This window comes from Nannobrachium achirus (assembly GCF_963921795.1).
Source record: "Nannobrachium achirus genome assembly, chromosome: 6".
Taxonomy (NCBI): domain Eukaryota; kingdom Metazoa; phylum Chordata; class Actinopteri; order Myctophiformes; family Myctophidae; genus Nannobrachium; species Nannobrachium achirus.
The window spans coordinates 45,989,628-46,010,106 of NC_137815.1; the positions used below are offsets into that span (position 1 = coordinate 45,989,628).

Here is a 20,479-nt window from a genome sequence, read left to right on the forward strand (position 1 = left end):
ATTTTAGTTAGCTGGTTTCTGCCAGACAGCAACAATATATTGGTTAAATTATACTTATTAGTTATATTATAGATATGCCTAAAGGGTGCTGTAATGCATTATGTATTGTTGTCTATTAAAACTAAAAGGCAATTGAAATGGCTGCAGGCAATCCGACACAAGATACCAGCATGTGCTGTGTGTGTCTCTATGCCAACCAGTTGTACAGTAGTTTACATCCATGTGTATTACCAGACTCATCTAAAAAAATCCACAAATCTGTCTGTTTTAGTTTTTTTAAAGGACAACATTAGTTTTTTACAGCAAGGGTTCATATTTTAGATTGTAACTAAAGAATATAAAAGATGAGTGTTAAAATGATTTCATTTACTTCTTTCTATTGTTTTAGAGATACTTATTTCAGTGGTTGGGGGCATGCGTACAAGTGGCTAAATATGTAATTTTACGCAGAACCTTTCATGGTTGGATGTGACTTATGAGGGCTAGAAGTGTTACTGTAAATAGCAATAAAGAAACTGCTGGCTTATTGTGTCTAAAAAGACATATTTAGCCACTTGTACGCATGCCCCTATGCGTACGCATGCCCCACATTTTAGCACGGTAAATGCGATAAAACAATAGAACGAAGCAAATGAAAACATTTTAACACTCACTTTTTCTTTTCTCTAATTACAATCTAAAATATGAACCCTTGTTGTAAAAAAAAAACAAAGTTGTCCTTTAATCAAAGTGGGAGCGTCGGAGCGAGCAGCAGGTGTGGAGATGGGGGTGGCAGCTATAACTCTATGGGTGGCAGTCTGTTGAGTACGGTTGAAGGAGTGTGGGAGTGGTCAGAGAGACATGTAAGGCGAACAGAGAGACAGCGACGAGAGACAGACAAGTGAGACAGATTGTGACACTTGATGAGGACAGAGTATGCTGAGCCAGTGTTGGTACAGTATTTATGACGTGTTACATGCTAGTTACTGATGCTGCCTGGCGGCAGCAGGGCTTCTTATTGAAAAGACGGTCATGCTGTGTGAATCTGTCCGACCCTGATGAATTGGCTTCATAAAAATGTTGCACATTCAAAGCGCTCTGCTTGATAACTGTGTTCCTCTCAGCTGTTCCGTGAAAAAGTCATGCCGCCGCCGCCGCCCGACTGACTGGTGCTCATATTAGCGAAAGAGACAGTGACAGAGAGAAATGAGTAAGAGAAGGGGAAGGAGACAAACTGTGAGGGAGATGAAGTGGGACCAAGGAGAGAGAGAGAGAGAGAGAGAGAGAGGGAAGCGAGAGAGAGAGAGAGAGAGAGAGAGAGATAGAGAGAGAGAGAGAGAGAGAGAGAGAGAGAGAGAGAGAGAAAGAGAGAGAGAGAGAGAAAGCGGCAAGAGAGTTAGAATGCCTGAAAGGGAAGAGAGAGCCAGGAGCAGGCAGGCCTTACAGTGGGGGTAATGGAGTGCATTGAGTGATAATCACGTTCGGATGGGAGCCTATAGAGACACCGTTTGAATACGGCGGAGAACAGAGGCACCGATCAAAGACCGTGCTATCTTTACCCCCTGACCCCTTCTCTGTTCTCCCCGTCAGTCAGAGAGAGGGGGCAGAGAGAGACGATAGGGAGGGGGGTGTCTAACGTTGCTGTCTGTGATCTGAATGGGCCGATGCTTCGACGGGTGCCATTGATTCTTGAAGCGTCCATAGGACGGAGCCATTGATTGTGGAAGCATCTGTCTGCTGCCGCTATAGACCCATCTGGTCTCCAGCTCTCCCTGTGGAGCCACTTCAATACAGCGCTAATTGCGCTGACCCTAATGAGTGTTAAATGTCTCTATCTGTTCCCCGTTATCTCTCTTTCTCTCTGTTAAGTCTCTCCATCTTTCACTCGGTTCCCTCTCTCATACTGTATACTTGTGGTCTCTTTCCACCTTTCTCTTTGTCTGTCTGTCTGTCTGTCTGTCTGTCTGTCTGTCTGTCTGTCTGTCTGTCTGTCTCTCTCTCTCTCTCTCTCTCTCTCTCTCTCTCTCTCTCTCTCTCTCTCTCTCTCCCTCTCTCTCTCTCTCTCTCTCCCTCTCTCTCTCTCTCTCTCTCTCTCTCTCTCTCTCCATTTCAGTCCAAAAGGGATTGACAACCATTTTAAGTCTACAGTGGTGGGACCCACACTGGCAAAAGAAAAAGTAAACATAAATAACAGACTAGGTCTAATAACAGCATGGCTTCCACATGGATCTCAGACCGTCTGAACCAACAGTACTATTACGTCAGTCAGCTCCATGTTTGGCCAAAGTTTCAGCCAAGACACATGGCATCATGCACAAGAAATGTGGCACTGATCGGTCCAGTTGGTTTGCAACATTAGCTGTAGACACACAGACACATTACACAGATAGCCACACAGACCCTATTCTAGATGACTCAGGCCCCTCACCATAAATAAGCTAAACCTCTGTGCACCAGTAGTTGCTGCATATACAGTAATATCCAGAAGTAGACATGTGTTGCATGTCTCCCCATATCTGTCTGATTTCTGGCTGTACAAAAACAAGCCTAAAAATGAAAATAAATAAGCAAAAAGCTGTCTCTCTCGCCTCTGTAATTCGCCCTCTGTCTTACATTGCCCCTTGCTCTAAAAGCACTCAGTGACGCAAACACCGCCAGTGAAGTACTGTACTCTATGTGACCTGGCCCTTAGTACAGTAAGTGCCTCTCACCTTGTGCTGTGACTTCTACACATCATAACATCATGTCTACACTTCATTGGTTGTGTGCACCCCCCCCCCCCCCCCCCCCACCATCACCACCACCACCAGAGAGCCAGGACACACAGTAAAATCCTTAACTCAAAAGAGTTCAGTTTAAATCAACACACTTAAATTTGACTTTGCGGTATGGTTCTATTCTATTCTGGCATTCTCCCACCGTCACCTACACTGACTTAATGCGTTGAATCCTCTTCTTTTCTCTTCCGCTCTGCCCTCACTCCGTATTCAGTTTCGGCACGGTCTGTCGCCCCTTGGCTCGGCGCCTCAGCCACAAGTTTATCGATGGATAACAGTTCTCAGGTCAGTGGCTCTGGCCTCAGCCCTATAAGAACAGCTCTGCGGTGACCGCCATCGCTGCACACAATGCACCTATTGCTCCGCTCCGTGATTTACCCTCTCATTTCCCTGAGTCATCAGCACCTAACCCTGAGTTATGCCCTGTCGTATGATGGAGCTCACAACACGTCGCAGAATTGTGGCTTGTGTATTTTAGCCGCAGGACACCGTTGTATGAAGGAGGATAAACCCAGATCAAGCAGAGGTGGAAAAAGTACTCACATTTTGTACTTAAGTTACTGCACTGTAGATGTACTCCGTTACAAGTAAATGTCCAGAATTCAAAATGTACTTGAGTAAAAGTATGAAAATATTGGCATCAAAATGTACTTAAAGTACCAAAAGTAAAAGTACTAATTGTTTGAAAATAGCAGATCTACAAGCTTGTATAGCTGAGCTTGTATATCGGCTATTTTCAAATAGCCAATGTATAAAACAGGGCTTAAGTGGTTTATGTGTGTTTTATAATCGTATAATTTGTATCTGCAAAGTAACTAGTAACTAAAGTTTTCAAATAAATTTAGTGGAGTAAAAGTACAATATTTGGATTCGAGATGTAGTGGAGTAGAAGTAAAGGTGCTGGAAATTGGAAATACTCAAGTAAAGTACAAATAACTCAAGTACATTACTTAAGTAAATCTACTTAGTTGCTTTGCTTAGTTACTTTACACCACTGAGATCAAGCACGTTCGTACATACACATTCATAGCCGTCAGCAAGACAGGCCCGCTCAGCTCCACTGCGGTGGTGGGTGGAAGTGGTGCTGGAGGAGAAGCCAGGAAGTAAAGAGAAAAGATATAACTTTGCTGGAACTAGTAGAGAAAGTGCTGAAAGGGAAGGCACCAATCAAGCTGTAGACGAGGTATTAGCCTGGAGGTTTACAGAAGCAGACATGTCACTAGAGAGTCTGGGAAGGTGCTTTGGTGTTGCTGACAACAAAGAGACAGTAATGAGGAGGTTGAATGTCATGCTCTTGACTGAAGCATCCCCAAACAGACGTATTCAATCAAACGTATTTGTTGGGGAGTTGGTATTGCTTGCTTGTGTGCTACCCATGATGTTTGGAAAAAGTCGACATGTGACTTGGAGGACCCTACAGTACGCGAGTATTGTCTCCGTAGGAGATGAGACATGAGCCGCAGCTTGTGATTGGCTGAACCGGGGGTGGAGAGAGCTCCGCTGAGTTCACTTGGAGGAGGTGTAGTCATGTCAGAGTTACCGAAAGTCGGGGGGACAAGGATTTACGCTTCGGCTGAAGCAGAATTCGCAGTGTTTGGCACGGTGACTTGCACGTTTTAGCTCGCTTGGTGGTAACTCTTGTAGCTCAAGTCTGATTCCTGCGATGCACCTCCGTTTGGCTTGGTATAATGTATGGTAAATGAAAGAGAAAGGGCTTACCTGTTCTATAACAACTTGCCGTGACGTAAGTCACACTTGCGAATAAATTCCGTCTTACCTTTTGAATTTTTCCCATTCAAGTCAATGGGGAAAATTAATTCTTAATTAATAAATTAATGGCCATACTGTATATGGATCACTGATGTCATCAATATTAAGCCCTTATCTTGGAATGCCCATATATGGACATACTGGTTGAATCAGCATTTTACCATTTGGCTTCCATGTCAGTCTCATGTTGTCCATGACGTCAGACATCTATGATGTCAGTCATCTCCATATTTGGGAAAAGTTTAATAATAAAAAAATGTATAATAATCATGATCACTTCCCTCTTCTCCCTTGAGGTGCTCCTGTCTTGGCACAACCTCAGTCTGTGACTGAGTGGTGACTTCACCCCGCTGCACCACAGTATTTTGCACGCACTGCTACATACAGTATCTTATAATCCCATCAATCCCCATTCCCAGCTTGAACATGAAGGTTCTTGAAAGTGCAAACTGTGAGCCATGACAGCCAATACCGGTATGTTTTCTGACCTGTCTCAGCACTTATTTGTGTGGACCTTCTCTTCTGTAGGGCAGAAAACCTTCAAATATGTTTTTGCAGTTCTTTATTCAGCAATGTCACTGTGTCATGATGACTAGCGTCCACAGAAGGAAGGCTGTGACATGAACCAAGTAGCCTAGTGTCTAGTAGTACCCAGCTGCTGTGCGAGATGCAGTCAGAGACCCTCAGGCCAGAGTCGAACAGTGTTTGAAAGTAATTCATGGCGTGTCAAACACCTTTCCCTGAATTTACTCCAACTGTGAATGACACATCATGGGCTAGTTGATTATGTCGCCAGGCCTCCTCACAGACTCATACACAGAAGCCCAACTGGTCCTTGTGCACCTGCTCCCCAGGAAGTAACCTTTTTATGCCTGGCATAATTCATTCATTCACTCACTCATTCTTTTCCCTCTAGACCAGGGGTCTTCAACGTTTTCAGGCCAAGGACCCCTTAGTTGAGAGAGAGATGAGGCAGCGACCCCCTCTACATTTTGCATAAATGCGTTATGCAGATTTTCTTCGTGTTTGACAGCACCTTCATCAGTCTATGTTGGATTCATATTAATGTGTATTTTCAGGCATTTAACCACTTAAATCGTCAATAGTGTGTAAACTTGACCTTTCACTCTGTTTGGTCTGCTCTTTGTTTTACCTCTACACCAAACCTATTTGCCAAAAATAGCTGCGAGGCGTTGAGAGCTTGTAGATCTACTATTTTTGGCTAAAGTTCTCCTCGGAATAGGGATGCGAGCATTCAAGTTGCTAATTTTAAAGAATGATCCTATCACACAAGTATTTGGCGGCCACCCTGTAGTAACTCTAAGGACCCCCTAGGGGTCCCGGACCCCCTGTTGAAGACCCCTGCTCTAGACAAACTGAACCGCAGTCGCTCTCTCTGCCATCGGTGTAGTCTACAAGATAAACTGCTAAATGAGCAGTGATTCCTATAGGCTATTGCAATAATATTGATACTTATTAAATTGTGTGTATGTGTGAAAATGGAACGCATTCACGGAATCAGCGGCTACTCAAAGAGCCCTCTTTCCCTCCTCTCTGGCTATCATTCAAGTGTAGCTTGTTTGTTAGTGTGGTGCGGTGCGGTGGTAGTGTGTGGCAGTCATGATGTCATCACCAAAATGTCAAAAGGCAGAGCAGGAGTGACAGACATAAGATTTTTTTCCCCTCCAAAGTAATGCGTGTGGATAGTTTTTTGTCTTAAAGTCAGTTGCTATAATTCATTAAAAATGTAAGTCTTTCAGAGATTTTATAAGTGCCACTTTCTGTGGCCCTGATAATCCCATTGCAGTTTTGCCTGCTGATGAATCTACATAATGTAATTAGATTATGTAGATGATATGCAGAAGCCTTATTTCATCATATTCTTATTTAATCTGCTTACTTAGCCGCTCAGAAGCCACCAGAATACAGTAAATCAAGTCAATGTTAAAAAAAAATCTACACCTGCTTCAATTTTAATCTTAAAATGTGCAACACTTTAAAGCTCTATTATGTGATTATTTTTTCATTTCTGTTTCTGGTTTGACATGAAGTTACAAATTCAATTTCTCCCCAGAGTAAGCAGGCAGGCCCTATTGGCTCATTTTAGCACTTGTGTAGGAGACCCGGGTTCAAATCGGGAGGGGGGGGGGGGGCTACATTTACAGTATACAATACCCACTAATTAAGACTCTAGTGTACACCATTGCAATCAGGCTACACCATGGGCTAGGTCTGAACATCACATCCTCATGTGTCAACTTGCTTTATTGCATTAACGCAATGCAATAAAGCAAAATACTAATTTTCAGTTAATGGCTAATCTTTGAAAAGTAGAACATTTAAAATCTTTATTTTGTGTGATAGACTGGTGCTGAATATTTTATTAGTCACAATGAACATCACTAGAGACTAGAGCTCTAGACTCTCTTCGTTCTCCGGTTTCTAAATTTGATACTATCCTGCAGTATAACGAATAGGATCTTTTCTTCTTCTTGTAATTTCTGCACTTATTCAGTCAGCAAGGTTTTCTTTCTTTTCTTTAATGGGTGCCCTTGCCCTGCCCTCACAAACGTCTATGCATAACCCTGCTGCTTTATCATTCTCCTTTGAAAGCTATGAGTTAATACGTTTAGGCAGTCCAACCCACCTGGTAGTGGAGACTGGAGACCTTTTCCTCCATCAAACGTCAAAGCCCAACACTCATGTTCGCCATGAATCTAAATGAGATCTCTCCTTTTCTTTCATCTGTTGACCTATCTTTGCGATCTGCCTGTTCCAAGTATGCCATGTCAGTCTTATGCCCAATTTACACTCAACTGTTGTTGCTATGCTTAAAACATTGTATCCATAAGCTCACAACGCAATGCATCCGTAATGTGCTATGAGCTTATAGATCAGCTATTTTCATCACATCACATGTATATACAAACGTGACACGACTACATCACGGTCTGTTACCAGGCAGCCCACGTCCACACTTTGTTACTGCTCTGTGTATTATGGTAGACCGGGAAGGGTTGCCTTGCTTCCTCTGAGAGGTCATGTGTTTGCATGTCACCTCTCCACATGGACCCAAATGAGAAATGTGCTCCATGGCCAAAACAACTCACTTAAAGGCAGAGAGCATTGTTCTCCCTCCGTATTGTTTTTCCTCTCAGCAGGGGAGCCACTGTTTATAATACACTCGCATCATGTACTATATCAGATGCCTCCCTAGCAGAAGAGGGGTGATGGAATATTGTGTTGTGTGCAAACAGCATTCTATTGTAAGACTACACCTCAGTGTCTTCAGGGAAATGGACAAACCTCCTTCCTTGTTTTTCGTTTTTCCTCGCTATCCCTGCTCACAATAATTCTACGGTTGAATCCCACAGATGTGGATGATTATGCATGCTGGGGTATTGATCCAACAGACCAGTAATATCATCTATGGCAGACAGTTTTCTGTTAACCTTTTTTCGTAGGTTTGTAACCATGGGGATGTGGTTCTCTCTCTTTAAGAGATGGTGTGTGTGTGTGTGTGTGTGTGTGTGTGTGTGTGTGTGTGTGTGTGTGTGTGTGTGTGTGTGTGTGTGTGTGTGTGTGTGTGTGTGTGTGTGTGTGCGTGTGCGTTTTCTGTGTGTGTGTGTGTGCGTGCATGCATTTGTGCGTTCGTATGTGTGTACTGTGTGTATACATCTGGTTTTGTGTCTATGTGCATCTGTGCTTCGGTGTGTGCCTTTCTGTGTGTGCAATGCATCGATGCGTCTGTCTTTGTGTGTGTGTGTGTGTGTGTGTGTGTGTGTGTGTGTGTGTGTCACCCACAGACTACAGTACATGCATGTTGTGAGTAATGGGCTTCATGTATCCATCCTCTCACACCGACGGCCGGAGTGTAACCATGGCAACGGCAGGTTGTTCCTAGCCATCAGTGGGGCTGGTGAGGAGGGACTTGAAAGGGAAACGCAGAAGCTGTTGCTCTCATCTGCTTCGCTCGCCCCTCTCTCTCTCTACCACCACAGCTGGTGGTGTGTTTGTGTGTGTGTGTGTGTGTGTGTGTGTGTGTGTGTGTGTGTGTGTGTGTGTGTGTGTGTGTGTGTGTGTGTGTGTGTGTGTGTGTGTGTGTGTGTGTGTGTGTGTGTGTGTGTGTGTGTGTGTGGGGCTGGCCTGACAGCGCGACAACACTGCCACCTTATGACCTGAAGCAACAACACACGCACACACAGGCACACACTGCTTGCACACACACCCCCAAAATAAATATATTTTAATTGGGGACCCCCACCCTGACAAGCACTTGGAATTGTAGGTATTACATTTAATGTGACTCGGTTCCGCAGATAAATATTGTGAAAATAATAATCACAATTATATAATAATGAATAAATAATAAATTAAATCGAAGAAATGCCTTGAGGAAAATATGATGGAATTTCTTCAAACGTTTCTTGTTGACCGGGGTCCTTCAGGGGTAATTGGCCCACTCCTTTTTTTCTCTCCTGTACACCAATTTTCTTCACCAAAAATTGGCGCTCTTCAAAGAGCCCAACGCATTGCAACACGATGCGTTATGAGCTTGTAGATGAGCTCGCTATTTTGCTGAATGTTCACCTACAGCAGTGTACCCCTAGGGGTACACAGAGGTACCACACAGGTTACTTGACAGAATGGAAAATGTTACTGTTATGTTTCATGATAAAACATTGACAAATGTATGTGAACATGTTGTTCTCTAAAGCTTTAAACCAAATTAAGTAAGACATTTGACCAGAAAAACTATAGACGGGTTTCTGGTCCACGTTACACTGATAAAACTAGATGCGTGCGCAGGGTCCGTACCAAAATTAGCCAATGAAACCAGCGCTCCCCAAAACGACAGGTTTGGGGATTGGACGGAATTGATTACATGATACAATCAGCTGTGCATTTAGTCTCAATGTTTGTAAACAAGAAACCCGTCTATTACTGAATAGAAAACAATAGGCCACTTATTTTTTTTATTTTCAACATATTGACATTAAAAATTTACTTTTTTTCAAAATGCTGTATTTGATTAAAGGGGGTACTTGTATTCAGCAATCAGGAAAAGGGGGTACTGAAGCCCCAAACATTTGAGAACCACTGACCTACTGTATTATGACATGCCATGACATCCCAACATAGTGTGATGCTTGGGTTTATGTGTTTAAAAGGCATGTAGGTCCATTGGCAGTGATCATCTGGAGATGGTGTCTTTAGGGGATGTAGCAATGAGTTCTGCTCATTTCAATGGTGGAACGCTATTGAAATCCAGAAGTTTGTTATGTAAAAGTTCATTCAAATATCTTGTGAGAGCCTACAAATCAAAGTTTTACTTCATGCTCGATAGTTTCGAATTTCAGAATAGAGCTGTCCTATTCACAGATGCAAATTAAATTGTCTGAGATCATCTTAATTGCTCCACTTCAGTTGAGAGACCCATTTCCACTTCAGCACTAAAATGTTCTATTAACTTGGCAAACCATTTAACTCAGTTTATGGGACACATTCAACCCATAATGATGTTTTAAGCACAGAATGTATACACTTATAGTTTCAATATAAAATGACAGATAGATTGTTTAAATAATATCTTAATTCCATTTGATAGTTCTTCTTCTTCTTGTTAAACTAAAAGAAATAACAGCACGTTTGTTTCTGTCTGAACAAGTAAACACCTTGCACCTTATATTGCCTTCAGAAATGTTCTGATTTTCAAATGTGTTTACAGTATATCCTGTTTAATCTCTAATAGCATCATTTTCGTCAGAGAGTTCAGATTAGAAGAAACAACATAATAACTGGATTTGATGTGCTGTTGCTGCCATCTGGTGGTGGTGGTGGTTGTCAACATCAGCGTCAAGGTGAACTCAGGACAACAGAACAGCATGGACAGTCACAGCTGACAGAGGAACTGAACAACTGAACTGATGCCCCATCAGACAGGGTTAAAGGGATATTTCACTTTCAAAAAACGTTTATGAACACCCTGAACAGTTTTTAATTTGCCTGATTCAATTAGCCCAACCCTACCCTCCCCTGCCCCTTCTTTGTATATACTTACTGTTTGTTTAGACTTACTGTTTTCTTTTTTTGTTCTATAATTTTTTTTCCTTTACATATCTACTGCATAGTAGCCTACTGTGTTCTATTCGTCTGTCATTCAATGTTATATGAGATACTTAAATGGTTTCCTCTGGAAATAAGCTTAGTCTTTTCATGGATCTCCTTTTAGTAGACCTTGTACCAGTGAACTGTACCGTCATGAAACTGTACCTTTTCCTATGCAAACTTCTAATAAAGTCTTCAATCAATCAATCCTCCTCCTCCAGGAGGAGGGCCCCCATGCACACCCATTGTAACTTCAAACTCCATTTTAACCATGATAGATTCATTAAAACTACATTCCTAATACGTGAGCAGGCCATGTTTTTTTTTATATAACTTTTTTCATTTATTTTTAATAATTTGGTATTGCATTACATTTGATCATTTTCCCAAAGAATTATTAAAAATAAATGAAAAAAAAAAAACACGGCCTGCTCACGTATTAGGAGGGTAGTATGAGTTACCAGGAAAAAAATGGGTGTTTTTAATGAATCTATCATGGTTAAAATGGAGTTTGAAGTTACAATGGGTGTGTATGGGGAAGGGTCCTGGAGGAGGAGGGCCTGGTAACATTTACATCAAATATCTAAATATTAAAAACTGTTCAGGTGTTCATAAAAGCCTGATTAGATGATGAAATGACAAAACAAAAAAGAAATTGACACGTGAAATATCCTTTTGAGGAGAGTGGGATCTGGGGAATGCATTATTGTCAAAACAAACTAAAAAAAATACTTCGATTTTATATCGCCTGGCTGTTGTTTTACTTGGCTCATACAGACAATTTTAATTGAACCGTCTGGGACAAATTGTTGTTCATTTGAATAAGATCAGGACTCATTTGCAGGGTTGTTGCAGGGTTACACATTGCACTTTACCCTGCAGCAGTTTCACAAATTACCATCTCAGGCCAAATCTAGGATGTTAATTTATGTACATATTAATTGACTGTAGTTCCATTAGTTGGAAGTCATACTGTAAGGGCAGACGCATAGGGAGCTAGGGTGGCTTTATTTGTGTTCGGTCAAGCTTGGTGCCGGAAGCTATCTATGAATCAGGCATTACTGTAGCGTCAGCTAATGGCAAACTCTTATAGTCCTCATCAGTCTTTCTAAGTTAGCTGCAGCTTACCGCAAAACCTGCTGTCTCTTGTGAGCATTTCCTAATCATAAAATGCTCACAGGAGACATAACAATATTATATTGTTATGGTGTTAAAGCACAGTAAATGTGTTAAGCTAATGTGTTTTTCATTGGTTTAATAGTTTTGATGTTGCTGTACACCTTCATTAGGTCATGGGTTACTGAAACAAGTGTTGTTATCCCCCTAAATGGGTCTAAGGTTTCATCTTCTGGCACCATCATCTTCTAAGTGTGCGGAAATCTCTTCTATCAGTTTGGACTCATCGATGCTTCCAGCATCTTGGCAAAGATTATCTGGGTGGGGCACTGGTGATCCTGCTATTACCGTCATGTTTCTGAAAAGAATCCCTCAAGCTCTAATGGAGCCGGATCAATACAGATGGATCATTTACCTACGTTTCCTTTTCATATCGCAACCAACACCGCCACTGGGAAACTGCATTCATCTCAATGTGCAATTTTGAGAGGCTCCATTTAAGATATGTTTTCCTCTCCACCCGTTGTATTTGTTTTTACTAATCTAATTCCCCCAAACCGCTCAGAGCTATGAGTGTGTAATTTGAAGGAGAGTAGCCTGCAAAATGAGCCGTTAGATTGAAAAACAATGAAGACATGGAGACCTTTAATGAATTTCTTGATTAGGCCACAACTTTAGTGGCTGTTCCGTCAACGTCCTATCTCTTGAATTCAAGAGTTGCCATCTATGTTGCACGTGAAAGTGAAACTTTTTCCTCTTAAATCCCATGTGATGGTATTCCGGTCTTTCCAGAAAAAATCACAGAAGTGCAGTGCACCTCCTCCCCAACCTTTTGAGTGACAACAAACTAAGGCTCATCCTACATCTCAGCGTTTGTGGAAATCTCTTTCAAATGACTCTTGATTTTCGCAGCTCAGCTCTTCTCATATTTGTACTTGATTACATAACCACAATGAGGCAAGGCTTTGAGGAGGGGAGGAGAGCTCATACCAAAGACTGAATTCAGCAGAAATAAACAGCCCATTTTGTGCTTTTTTTCTACTCAGCACATTGGCTGCTGATCTCTGACTCTTGCTCTGCGTCAAAGCTGTTTCCTGTAAATGGTGAAACTCTGCCCTAGCCCTGTGACCTGTAGCTGGGCTCTGAGGGAGTATTCTGTGTCCGATACTGCTTTTCCCTCCTCCTTCCCTGCCTCCTCTTCTGCTTCTGAGGTGAATCTGCCACCACAGAGCGAAGGACAGATCCAGATTGAAGATATCCTTCTCCTTAGAACCGCTCCACAGATGTGAATGGATGAGAGTGATTGTGCAGCTTTTTCTACTGACTGATGCGGTCTTGACTTTGCTCTGCAACCTCGAATGAACTTTTCATTTTGAAGGCACTTATTTGATTGGGTGTATTTTTTGTTTTGTGTTTTTCATTGTGTTTGACACATAGACATAGGCATAGATCGTGCAGCTTGAGATTTCATCCCTATTGCCTGTGGAAGTTATTGATTCTTCAATGGACGATTTCCAAAACCACCTTTTTGTTTTGTTTTGCATCAACAGCCAGTTATGAACAAGCATATCTTTACTTTTGCTGCTGAATTACATCAGTTACTTTAGGTTTTCACAACATACTTCTCTCGGAGTCGGGAGTCATTCGGCCCAGTTGTTTTTTTTCCAGCTGCGTAAGTTTCTGATCTGAGGATTCTGACTTCATACCGATATCCCATATTAGCCTAGTCATCCAGCCACCATGCCTGTCCGGATCATGTGCACCATCTCCTTCGCTGCCGATGACGAGCCCGGCATGGGATCGGGCAGGGACGGCTTCGAGGACCACTACAAGCGGGTGAAGAAGGGCTACGGCGACGGCGAGTCTAGGGACTACCTGGAGGGGGACGACGAGCAGGACGGCGTCGACGACGAGGAGTCCGACGGCGGCGGGGTGGATGACCTTGCCGCGTTCTTCGGCGGATGCTCAGTCCACGGAGCCAACCACGTCTTCGTGGAGGAAAGGAAGTTTGGGATCCGCCAGGGCATATGGGCCATCTTCTTCACCACGGCCCTGTCCATGTTAATCCTCCAGGTGGTGGACAGGGTGATCTACTACCTCCAGTATGACCACATCACCATGCTCGACGAGAGGGTGGCGGACAACATGACCTTTCCCGCCATCACCTTTTGCAACTTCAACACGTTCAGGAAGTCTCAGATGAGCTACAGTGACCTCATCTTCATGGGACCCCTGTTGGGCTACGAGGACAACATGGCCCCAGGGATCCCGCTGGCCCCGGAGCCGGATCGCCAGGGGGCTCGCTTTAGCCTCGACGAGTTCTTCAACCGCACTCGACATCGCATAGAAGACATACTGCTGGAGTGTAACTTCAGGGGCTTGGAGTGTGGCCCCGAGAGCTTCAGAGAGGTAGGCATTAGAGAACGTGGGTGAATAACATAACCTTGGGTAGAACAAATACGTATTTTTTTTTTAAAGCATACTTTTTTTTCTCTCTCTCTTTTATATAAATCAGTAACACAATATGTCATGAAAATAATGCTCCAACAACAATAGGACAGCTTCAACTTAAGCAGCACAGTGTGCTGTTGTTGGACCGTCGCCATTTCAGCACTTAGCAAATGAAAAAACATTTTTATTTCAGTCTGAGAAGTTATTTGATTTCTTCATTGCGAGTGTTGTGCGATAGCTTCTTGTATATTAATCGCTGGAAATGTTTATGTTGTCTTGATGCTGATGTCATGGCCAAGACTGGGCTTTCAATCTTAATGGCTAAATGATGGTTGGAGAGAAAAAAAACTCTGCAATAATTTCAATACATTCCAACTGTGTAGATTAGAATTTGCATATTTTAACCTATACTACTTGTTCAGTAACAATTTCTGCTACTCTTATATATGATTGATGTATTTGAGATACATTTTTAGGGAAATGTGGGACTGGGAAATGTTGATTTGTGTTTATCAGAATAGCAGAAAGCATAGCCGTTTAGAGTTGACAGAAAATAGATTGTGCCACTGTTTGTTGTGATAAATTGATGATAAATTGCTCTAATGCCAGGCTAGCACTTTGAAACTTTATTTTGTGTTTAGGTTGCTTTGCTTATACTCTTGAACTTAGATTAGTTCTTAGATCACGTTTTACATGTCCAAAGTCTAAATTGCTAATTAAAATGCTTGCCCTCATTACTCAGGGCTAATTCAAACCGTTATTACAAATGGCTGTTGTTGCATATAAGATGTGTTCTTCTTAGTCACCCTGACCAGTGCGATAAGGGTTGTTCAAATCAAAGATCAAGTTTCATTATTCAAAGTCTCACAGATACCTGCAGTTGAACTAAACAGCCATAGAAGGAAACATTGCCTTATTCTCAGAGCTGTAAGAGTAGTCTCGACATCTACAGTAGGGCTTTCTGGTTGCTGCATTCCCTTGAGCATTCACAACAGCTGAGACGCAAGTGGAATACCAAATGAGTTTGTTGTGTTGACAATATCCTACCATCAGTCTATTGATTTCCCTGACCTTTGCACAGATATGGACAGGTCTGCACTGACTGCTAATGTATGTCCAAAAGCTAAGATCAAAGTGTAAATACTGTAGATATCACACATCCCTTTTTAGAACACTATACAGTATTTTTATTGCAGAAATCTAGTGGCATTAATGTGGAAATGTAACTTGGTTACCATTTGCACACTCTCAGAGGTAAATGAATACTGAGGATTTGATTGTGGGGGCTTGTCAACAGGCACATGCACACATAGACATCAAAGGGGGCTTGAGCCCCTGCTATTTTATCCATCTGTAAAAGGTGCCCTCTCTAGACCATTAATGCAGCTTTTACTATGGTGAAAGAAATGCAAATGTCCTCTTTCCATGCCATACCTGAAGGAAGCATTCAAGAGAATTGCCTTGTTCTCCTGAACTTGAATCCATCATCTTGTGTTGAAAGAATTGCCCTCTCTGTGTAGAAATCCATGCAATTACGCCACATCTTAAGTATTGACTTGATTATGCCTAGTTCAGTGTGGTATCAAGCACCGAAAATAGCCGACCTCCAACGTCTGCTATTTTTGATATTTTCACCAAAAGGCCCTTTTAGAAATTTCAGCCCCTGCCTCTCTAATGTTCTCTGCACATCCCTGCTTGTCAGCACAGGTGTATAACATGCACAAATGCTAAGGAGCCATTTCCCAATTGACAAGGTTTCATTTCCCTGTCTAGTCCCAAAGGAATGAAACTCAGTCTTTGACCATTAACCTGAGCCCCTCTCTATTACAGTCTTCTACTAATGTAATCATCGATTGCTTCTCAAGCTGATCTGGACAGCAGCACTACACCGGCAGCTCCTGCACTAGCTGGAGACGGAGGGTCTAGATTTATATACAAACACATTGAAGGAACAGAGCTCAAGATAGAGAGAAGAAACGAGTAAAACTCATCCAGACTAGCAAGGCTATTTTCAGTGTGTGATACCACACTAAACTAAGCATAATCAAGTCTATACTGGAGATGTGGCGTAACGGCATGGGTTTCTACACAGAGAGGGACATCCTTTGAACATAAGATGCTGCATTAAAGTTCAGGAGAGTTTGGACAAGGCTATTCTCTTGAATGCTGCCTTCAGGTATGGCATGGAAAGAGGGCATTTGCATTTCTTTCACCATAGTAAAAACGGCATTCATGGTCTGGAGAGGGCTCCAGCCCCCTTTAGATAGGAGCAGCTATTTGATTGTTTTCTCTCTCCCTCTTTGTGGTCTAAAACTCTAAATCTCCCTATCTCTATTCCGACTGTCTTTGTTCAGCACCTGTGTGCGTGCGTGCGTGCGTCTGTGCGTGCGTGCGTGCGTATGTGCGTGCGTGCGTGAGAGAGAGAGAGAGAGAGAGAGAGCAGGCACATTGCAAATGATGTTTCTACCCAGTGCTTGTTCAATAGCTGGGGGTTGGTTAATGCTCTGTAGACAAGGCAAGGGTCAGGTTACGGCATTTTCAGTCCTGGGGCAGAATGTGAGCCCCCTTCAGACCAGCGATCCAAACCCCTGCTTCCTGCCCCCCCTCCCTCTCCCCCCTCCCTCGCTTGCTTTTCCACCAAACTCAGCATCAGCGTCAGAGCCCGGGCCGCAACTCCGGTTTCGCCCTTCTCGTGAGTCCTGTCTCCTCAAGAGCATCTGTCTGTTTACCCTGGCCTCAGGCTCTCACAGACACACACATAGACACACCGTCAGACAGACAGTCGGCAAGGGAATGCTTTCAAGTAGAGGGGGAAAATTAAATGTCAGGTCTGGCCGCACACACCGCCCGGCTGCAAGACAGTAAATACTTATAGTTCAGCACTTCCCTTATGGAGCTGTAGCTCAGAAATTGTATCAGGGTAAAGCGTAATGTAATCATTCTCAAGCCTATATGCTGTGTTGTATTAGCGAGGCAAGTATATATATATCGTCACTGTCGGGCAGAAACCTTGTATCTCCAAGTTTCAAATTTGTACATTTTTCGCAAAGTAAAGCCCTGCTTCATCATACAAGGCCGTCGCACAAAAGTAATGAAAACAGCAGATCTACAAGCACACAATATATATATATATATATATATATATAGGCCTACTGTATGATCCCATAGTTTTGTATTTGCCAGTTCTTCAGAAAACAGCTGCATCGTATGCAGTACAAACACAGAGTGCTGTGCTTGTCCTTCAATGGTTCATTCATTTACAAGATGTTTTGTATGACCCCTTAAACCAGCGCTATTCAACCTGCGGCCCGGGGGCCGCATGCGGCCCCTGCAGCATGTCTATGCGGCCCGTCATGGTCATACCAATACAAATATATTTTGTCTACTTTCAGTGTGGACAAATAATTTTTCATTTTCGCTCCAAAATCACTTTCTTGTTTTATACAATATTTTGTTTATTCCAAAAGAAGAAACTTCACCACTTCATCATTAATCATTCCATAACAATCTTTTTATTAATTGAGGATTGGCCTTATAGATGGAAATGTGTCTTTTTTCTGTGTGTTTCCTTAATTTTTAGGGTGTTACAAAATCATTGTCTAAAATGTCCAAAATTTGACTATTTTAGATTGTGGCCCTTGGACCTTTTGTAGCTTATTTTGCTTAGTGGCCACTGAGCCATCTTAAGTTGAGTATAGCCCTGCCTTAAACAGGTTTTATTTGAATCCATTTGGATCAATAAAAAGCATCCATATACAGTATGAAGCCAGCGACAGAAAGTCTGGGCCTTTTCATTTCTGTTCCAGTTACCATTCAGTTTCATTATAGACAGCAGCGTTGTCAGCTTAGATGTTTACACCCCCGCCTACAGAATCTCCTCCCATCTAGCCGGGTCAAATGACACTAGATGAAAATAGGGTTGGATCCATTTGCTCTCCAGAGTATTGACTCCATGATGAACTGCTTGTCATTACAGAGTCTCCGTTTTGAAGAAGATGGCAAGCACTTGTCAAAGTTTTCCCTCTCCTCTAGGAGGTGACATCATCACATCATTAAATATTTATGCTGCTTGACTGCAAGCTTCCCTGCTGTTCTTTGGCATTTATTCTCCATTTCCAGTTTAATATTTCGGTGCCCTTTGTAATGCAAAACATAGCCATATATGGCCAGCACTCATGAGTTTGAAGCTGCTGATGAACTTCTTCCTTAGTGAGGTTGAAATAATTTCGCTCAAAATTAAAAACACTCCATGTAACTTGAAGCTAAAGTAATTATGCAGGGGAACATTTTCCCTCTCTAAATCTTCTTTTAAAAACAGTTCTGGCAGCCAGAACTTATCGATTAAATACGTTATTTGGATTCCCAACTTATCACTGGGGTGATCAATATGTTCCCAGAAGTTAATTTCCGCCCTGGCAGATGTTCGCCTCTCTCTACTGATATAAGTACTGTAGGCCTACCAACTTGACTATCATGTCTCACTGTAAACACAAGGGGGCAGTGTTTCACAATCTTTTTGGAATCTGGCGCTCTCTGCTCTCTGAGACCAGTTTCCAGCAGTAAAAACTCTGCTTTTTGTAAGAGAAATAAATGTCCCGTGAATTCCTTTTAATCCCATCTCTAATGATCTCTAATGAGCCCTTTGATTCCTGCTCCAGGATCATAGAGCTGAGCCAGTGGCTTGGTGAAGAAGCACTTACATTGAAAGAGGCATTTTCTAGGGCTGGGTATGAGCCAACTCACTCTACAAGCAGCAAAATGTTGGTGTGACATGTTCCAATATAACAAGAAGATAATAATAATCATCATGATATTCGATAATATATTTTTGGATACTGCAGAAAAGGCAAAGGATGAAAATAAAGATAAACAACAATCGGGTCTATGTCAGCCTAATAAATTAATAAATAAAAATAATGCTTTTAGTGCTGCACTGTCACCAACAGTCCATTACTCGGGTGTTGTTTGTCCTTCATACCCCTCATTATCAGTGACAGCGGAGAGAGACAGGGATGACATTCAGCAAAAGGTTCCGGCTGACCGGGGACTCACAGACCAGAGCCTTGCAACCATGTGGCACGTGCTCTAACCACCTTGCTATTAGGCTGCCTCTGTGCTTCATAATTTGTTGTGCCCTCAGGACTCTAGGAATGGCTATTATCTCTCTCTCTCTCTGTCTAGCTAGCTATATATCTATCTCTGTCTCTCTCTTTTTCTTTTCTCTTTCTGTCATCTCGTTCACTTTTCTTCCTTTCCCCCTATTTCTCTCTAAATCTTCAGATAACGCTACTATCTCTCTGTAGATGGACTCTGTGAGTCAGGGTGACCCAGGTAAGATAGAACAACAGCGGCGCGTACTCCATCACTCCCTCCTATCACTCAACGCATGTCTCTGTCCCTGATGATGAATCGCTGTTTTAACGAAACACCCTTTTTTAATCAAGGCACTCGTCACTCTTCTTCTGCGAGATAGCGGTCAGTGTCCGGATGCACAGCAACCTGTATCCTGCATCCTGAAACCCAGACTGATTGATAGTACCTGGTTGCGTGCTGCATCGCAGCACGTGAACTTGGAGATCTGCTATTTTCCGGTGCATGACGCTCAGCCAAGTGTAAATCAGGCCTTAAAGGTTGTGTATGTCGTGAGGTTTCTTCAGTGCCCAACCATACTTCATCACGCCAAATACTAATGAGTCATTTGAGTGGCAAAGAATGAAGGGGTAGGGCTTTCATTTCATTCTTGTGGTAAGATTAATGCTGCCTAATAAAGTGAAAATGAGGGATAATCCAGCCCTGTTGCAGCAATTATATATGAATAAGACATATGACAAGTGTCTGATGTTGGGCCAGTAGCCACTTATCTGCAGCTAATTAGGCTGAGAACTTGGCCCTTAATGGCTCCTTACAGAGCTACACCTCTGCTTTTTACCACTGCTGAAATTGAGCATTTGGCCTCGATTGACAATGGTTTTCAGGGGGGCTGTTAAGGGGAAGGTGTAGTTTTTAAGAGTGTTGCGTTCATATACTGTGCGTTTGTGCGTGCGTCTGTGCGTGCGTGCGTGCGTGCGTGCGTGTGTTTGTGTGTGCCTGTGTGTGTTGGCAGGTGGTCATTAAAGAGGCCAGATTTTTATGTTACCTAATAGCTATTCACCTCTATTTAACAACATCGGGGAAGGATATGTAGGTTGCAATGGCTACTGCAGCACTAATTTAACATAAATACAGGCTAGATGCAGAACCAAGCACTTTTATGATGGCCATTACCCTGTGGCTTGTAC

General features: G+C 42.6%; 1 protein-coding gene across 2 annotated transcripts in view; it reads left to right on the plus strand.

The window, feature by feature from the left end:
- Window positions 1-20,479, plus strand: part of asic1b (acid-sensing (proton-gated) ion channel 1b) — a gene marked incomplete at both ends in the record, with an annotated part of 285,419 nt that overhangs the window by 207,326 nt on the left and 57,614 nt on the right. Inside the window, one exon of one of the 2 annotated variants that reach the window (XM_080728591.1) lies at window positions 13,491-14,159. The exons of the other annotated variant lie outside the window; for it this stretch is intronic. Within the exon in view, the coding sequence (XP_080584717.1) occupies window positions 13,491-14,159 (669 nt within the window). Of the gene's footprint in view, window positions 1-13,490; window positions 14,160-20,479 lie in introns of those variants that run through there. 2 annotated transcript variants of the gene reach the window in all.